Raw genomic sequence first — 6,000 nt, 5'->3', positions numbered from 1 at the left:
TATTTTAAAATTGAAATTTAGTATTTCCAAGTAAAACAAAGTATTTCAAAAGTTCAATGCTTAGTTGTGATTGTTTTTTAAATAAAAAAATATTTTAATTCAATGTACATGTCATCCAAATATATTTGTGAATTATGAGTGGAAAGAGAAGGACTAACAAAAATAAGAATTTAAATAGTTTTTATTAGTTAAAAAGGGTAAAAAGGTAAAAATACTTGAAACAAGTAGTAAAAACTAAGTTGATCTTGTGTCAGGTACTAAAATACAAAAAAAAACTTGAGGGTACTGATTCTTAAATAAATCATTGGCAGATGTATTTTTCTCGAAATTACCGTTGTTTCTTTTTCCTTTTATTTATTTATATAATTTTTTTTTTAAAAAGGCCAAATTAAGCTATTTTCTCATCAGAAACCAAAATTCTCAAATATATTTTCCAACTTAGCATATCCAACCATTGGTTAGATAAGTTCTGATGATCAATTTCAAATTTGGGAAAAAAAATCGAAATTGAAAAAAAAAATATGAGTTACTATACTAAAACTATAAATTGACTCATAATAAGATTAATTTGTTTTTTTTTTTAAAAAAAGACAGATTAAAATGTAATATTAGATGCTGAAACTAGTGGACAATAAATCCGAGATCAATTTCTTTAATTAATTTTATGAATTCTGGGAAAATAAATACTAATTATCACATCCATGGCTAAATTGGGGTTTATTGTAAAAAAAGGTTCCATTGCCGGGAATCGAACCCGGGTCTCCTGGGTGAAAGCCAGATATCCTAACCGCTGGACGACAATGGATCTTGTGAAGCTATGGCAAATTACTTTTATAATAACATAAGTAATGGAGACAAAATATTATGAATTTAATATTATTTTTAAATTAGACATAAATTTTTTTTTTTTTTCAATTCAGTTAATCCATACTGTAGCAAAGTAATTTGTTTATGAAATACATTCAATTTTCAGTAAAATAGTTAATGATTTATAAATATAAAATGTATATAATTATCAGCATTTTTAAATTTGGATAAAATCGAAAACCAATTTTTATTGCATTTAACTAACTTTAAATACCAAAATTATAATTTAACCTTAACTTGACAAAATCATCTTCTCTATTAAATATTATAATTAAAGGTTGTCAAATTATTTATAAACAATTAATAAGCTTAATCATGAAACATAACGTGTAATCGAGAATGTACATAATGAAATCAATTCACATCTACTATTCAATTATAATCAAATTAAATCCAAATTGTTTATTTATTTATTTATTTTTTACAACACAGATAACTTTTGTTTATATTGACATAATAATAAATTTAAAAATAATAGTCAATTTTAATCAAAATTTGATTACAATTTCTTCTTAACCTAGTTATCCTCAGAAAATGATCGTTTAAGAATTAAAAACAATTTAAATATTTCAAATTAAAAACAATTTAGATCCAAACTCATCGGTCAACAACTTTTTTACATTATTTGTAGCTGCTCCATGATTCTTGAAATGCCCAAGAACTTCATTTAATAAAGATTACACCCTAATTCTACAAACACTAAATAAATAAAAACATACATCTCCCTGACTTTACATAAAAAGTTAAGTGGAGATGATAGAAATTCCTACTCCAACACACATCCCATTTTTTTAACTCATACATATTCTCTGACGCATGATGCCCACCGACTCATCATATTTCACTTTTATTTTACCACTTCTTGTTATGATGCCAAGGTACACGAATTCATTCCTCATCTTTAGGTGCTTCCACCGGGATAAGTGCACTTGTTGTAACCTACACACACAAACCATTCAAGGAATCAAAATTTATGCAAATTGATCTGTAATAACTCGGAAAACTTTACGGTGCACGGGTTTTAGAGGGCCTTCGGTTGCGTTTTTCAGAGCGAAACGGCTCGTTATAGGTGGTGGTTAAGGCAGAAAAAGAATAACGGGGGATGAGGGGTGATTTTTCATCTGTATATATTACATGGGAAAAACATATGAATGTAACATGTATAGATGATTGCTATAGAGAGGGAGGAGGGCGACTGGCTCTACTGGCATTCGTCTACCTTCGTCATTGATATAGGGTACAAAGGCGTTAAGCTCATGGCCTATGAGGTGTTGAACACCTACTATCTCTGAGCTCTAGCTCGTCAAGTAAGGTTTAGTAAGGCTCGAATGAGCCTGCTCAACTTACTTTAAACTCCTATGTGTAATTCACCGTGATTCTTGGGCAAAGAAACTATGTTAATAGCGTTTAGCTCGAGTAGTAGACAATACTTACTCGGGTTTGTAGAAGTGAGGGTGGCACTCTCTGTGAAGTCACAGTTCCATGGATTTCTGCCAGCCGTTTGATAAAGAAGATTCATAGCATAAGTTGCATGAGAAATGAGTGTGATTGGCTCAAAACAAGCACCTCCAGGCTGTATAGGACTACAATCGATCCCATGTCCACAAGCATAATCCAAGTTCGACTGCAACTGTGCATTTGAAATGCCTGCCTTTGGCACGCACCAAGTATCCTTTGTGGGCTTGGGTGAAGGAGTCACCGGTGTTTTTGGTGTTGATGGAGTCTTTAAAGGAAAATAACTTGGTTTAGTTATAGATTCAGACAAAATGAATGTAGCAGGAAGCCAAAATTTATATTGGGGGGACAAAACAAAAATATCAAAAAAATTAAGCAGAACACATTCTAAGCCTACACAGTGCATCTAACAATTGTACAGGTACATTATGGAAAATTCAACCTTGAAAGTACTCGAATACCACATATGCGGTAGGAACGACTGCACGATCTCTTCTCAAGAAGAATAACTACTTACATGAGAAAACAGAGTGTACGTCATCGTACCGTGCAGTACCTTTTTCAGGCTAAATTACATGAGCGCGACATTGGATGCTTCAAATAAAACTACAAGTGTTCTAACCTGGCTAGTTTTTGACAGTCCAACATCATAAGTCATGCTCAAATCAGGCTTAAAAAGACCGAACGATCTCTCGGAACTCGGTCCCGGCTTCAGGTTCTCATCATAGAGTGCAAAAAGATAGGTGTCGATGGATATTCCGGGCATTAATGGAGTTCCGACCATTGATCTTAAGTGTTGAATTAAATTGCCATTGTAAGCTTTGGCATTCTCAACACTGGGTCCAACCTCATCGCTATCTCCGTGGTAAGGCCATCCGGTTTCGGCAACCACAATTTCGACACCCTTGAATCCCATATAATTCAATGCAGATCTTATAGCATCCACCTATAAAAAGAAAATATTCATAACTCAGTTAAGCTAATACAGGAGCAGACAAGCAGGATGAGTCATGCAGTCGCCTATCAGCCAAAAAACTCCATCCCTCTGTTCGGTCAACAAGCGTAATTGGGTCACTCGGAATTGAATGAATTCGAGAGGATTGTATTGAACTAAATCCCACAAAAAATAAGCGGGGTTTTAAGGAATTTAGATTGTAAAAATGAAATGGGATTCGATGTTCAAATGCAGTAACTTTAAATTTAATCTTCTAACCATACCCCTGCAGTTCAAAATATGATTTAAACATAATTATACTACAAAGAGGCGAAAACTGGATAGATCATGGAACACTACCAGTCTTCCTCCGCCAAATTGTACTTTAAAGCATTAAAAAAAAAAACTAACCTGAGCATCAAACATGTTAGTGTACTTGATCTTGCTCCCTGAATCAACGCGACCCGAATTCGGCTGGAACAAGCAAAAAGCCAGCGTTTCCGGCCGAGGATCACTTCGGTACGCGAAATACGGGTACGGGTTAATCGCAAAAGGGGAGCTCGTTGCAGCATTAAACTCCAGCAAGCCCTTCAACAAATCTTGTATACTGGGGTCAAAGCTCCCAGATGAAGGAGGATCAGATTGTCTCAACACAGCCATGGAATGAACAGTTGAAACCTTGATCTTCCCACCCAAATTCGCAGAATTGAGTGCATTCTGGAGATTCTGCATCGCCGGCAGCAGCTGCTGCATCAAATTACGGTCATTATACGACATCACTTCGTTGCCAACGTTGATGAGTATGATTTTGCTGGCAGGGTGGAACGGAAGAACATTAACGTTGACCCAGTTTTTCGCAAAGTTGGGATCGGAAGCCATAGCCGGGATGTCGGAGTTCGGCGCTCCAACCATGATCCCGATTCCTGTGTCAGCTAATGCCTTTATGACTCCAGGGTCGGACCCGTATAAACGAACTTTTCCAATGGAAGTGGACTGCAGGAGTTTCGCAGACGCCGCCGGTGCGGGGAGGTTATCGGCTACTTGGCCGTAGTTCACGCCGATGAATGACTGTGCTTCTGGCAACCAAAAGAAAAAGAAAAAAAAAATCAAATGCATCAAAAATACGATCTTGAAAAACTAGTTCAACGAAATTGGTTTCTTGGAAACTTACTGGAAAGTGGAGTGAAGCTGAAGAAGTAGAGGACGAAGAGAGGTGAAAAGCAGAGAAAAGGCGGCATAGCTAAATTGTTGTCGAGTAATTTGGGAAGCTGGGAGAATATATGCAACCTCTGCAAATATACTCTCGATTTTTTTTAAATCTTATTTTTTTAAAAAAAAAGTTAAGATTTATTAATATTTTTATTTTATAATAAAATAATCAATTGAACTTCATATCATTTTTAATTATCTAACGTCGGTTAGATAATTTTTTTGAAAATATTATATATAGATTTAGACAATCCTTCTTCTTTGAGCTGACTGTAAAATTCACGCTTTAAATGTTCATTTTTGGACGTGAAGAGTGTGTTAGTTATCTCACATTGATTAAATAACATATCTGAGAGTTACATATATAAACTCAGACAATCCTCTCTTCTTAAACTCGTTTTTAAAATTGTGATAGATTCATGTCCTAATATTAACAATAACATGGACTCACCTAACTACACGAGAATGTGTGCCAGAGGAAACCACAACGTGGGACTCCCCCTATTCTATTTAAACGACGCGTAATGAATAAGATTTATTTAACAAATAAAAAGATGCTTTTTTTGCTAAAAAATTATTTATTTTCTAAATTCTACTTTCTTTGCTTTGAAAATCTAAGACTTGCTAGACGACGGATATAAATTTTTATGTCTCATGTAATGATGTTTGCATTGTATTATACACTATAATGAATATTCCTAAAATATTATTTCTTATTTCAATATTGATATTTTTATTTTTTAATAACTATTAATAATTTGATAATGCGATGATAATTAAATTTTATAATTTTTCACAAATTTACCGATAAAATAATTATTTGATTTATAGATAAATTTATATTCAAATTATTTTTAAAAAATAATTTGAAGAAAAAAGCACTAACATTTGAAATTAAATGAATAATAAAAAAATTAAATATTTGAATTGCTATATTGTTCTCACAAATTCTCAATTAATGCATTTTTTAGCTCAAAGTGAGCATCTTTATTTTTTATAAGGAGTAATAAATTCTTGAAATCTTGTATTTTATTCATTACCATCATTTTTACATCTGGAGTCGGTGCTTCGATTGCATCTATTCATTCTCATAATTTTTGTTTTTATGTTTGGTTATTTTGTTATTTGTTAGTTGTTTCATCCGAAAACTTTATCCGCGGTTTTGCGTAATAAAATCGACTATGTCCCAACGTATATTTATTCCTCTAATTCTACAATGCATTAGCCAAAAAGAAAGTATTTATCTCCAAAGTTAACTTTTAGTTTATTTTTAATTTTAATTTTAAAAAAAGTGAGTTCATTTCATATTGCAGGAGAATATAAATATGCTCCCATCTTCTCCCTCCAATAATGTAAGAATAAATAATATTATTAGATCATGAAAAAGAGTGAGTCTCATGTGATACTGTCTCACGGATCATAATCTGTGATACCGGTCAACCCTACTCATATTCAAATTAAAAAATAATACTCTTAGCATAAAAAGTAATACTTTTTCATGGATGATCCAAATAAGATATTCGTCTCACAAATAC

The 6,000-nt window shown here is 33.0% G+C and overlaps 1 protein-coding gene and 1 non-coding gene across 2 annotated transcripts; both read right to left on the bottom strand.

The window, feature by feature from the left end:
- Nucleotides 1-733: 733 nt before the first annotated feature.
- On the bottom strand, nucleotides 734-805 carry TRNAE-UUC (transfer RNA glutamic acid (anticodon UUC)). Its single transcript has one exon. It is a non-coding gene; the product is annotated as a tRNA-Glu (tRNA).
- Nucleotides 806-1,467: 662 nt separating this feature from the next.
- LOC140832684 (glucan endo-1,3-beta-glucosidase 7-like) lies at nucleotides 1,468-4,555 on the bottom strand. Its single transcript, XM_073196825.1, has 5 exons — nucleotides 4,428-4,555; nucleotides 3,668-4,332; nucleotides 2,945-3,268; nucleotides 2,302-2,590; nucleotides 1,468-1,806 (listed from the first exon to the last, which is right to left on the bottom strand). Exons 1-5 carry the CDS (start codon nucleotides 4,492-4,494, stop codon nucleotides 1,769-1,771), a joined length of 1,383 nt encoding a protein of 460 aa, XP_073052926.1. The 5' UTR covers nucleotides 4,495-4,555; the 3' UTR covers nucleotides 1,468-1,768.
- Between the last annotated feature and the right edge of the window lie 1,445 nt (nucleotides 4,556-6,000).

Source organism: Primulina eburnea, chromosome 5 (assembly GCF_022965805.1).
Source record: "Primulina eburnea isolate SZY01 chromosome 5, ASM2296580v1, whole genome shotgun sequence".
NCBI classification, from domain to species: Eukaryota; Viridiplantae; Streptophyta; class Magnoliopsida; order Lamiales; family Gesneriaceae; genus Primulina; species Primulina eburnea.
The sequence above is the reverse complement of the archived record's forward strand: the minus strand, read 5'-3'. Positions and strand labels throughout refer to the sequence as shown.

What these genes read in the sequence shown, in the direction of transcription:
- LOC140832684 (XM_073196825.1), bottom strand. Translation starts at nt 4,494, where the DNA reads ATGCCGCCTTTTCTCTGCTTTTCACCTCTCTTCGTCCTCTACTTCTTC. An exon ending in CTAACATGTTTGATGCTCAG is followed by an intron (nt 3,269 to 3,667) that starts GTTAGTTTTTTT and finishes TTCTTTTTATAG; the next exon opens with GTGGATGCTATAAGATCTGC. An exon ending in CCTCACTTCTACAAACCCGA is followed by an intron (nt 1,807 to 2,301) that starts GTAAGTATTGTC and finishes TTGTGTGTGTAG; the next exon opens with GTTACAACAAGTGCACTTAT.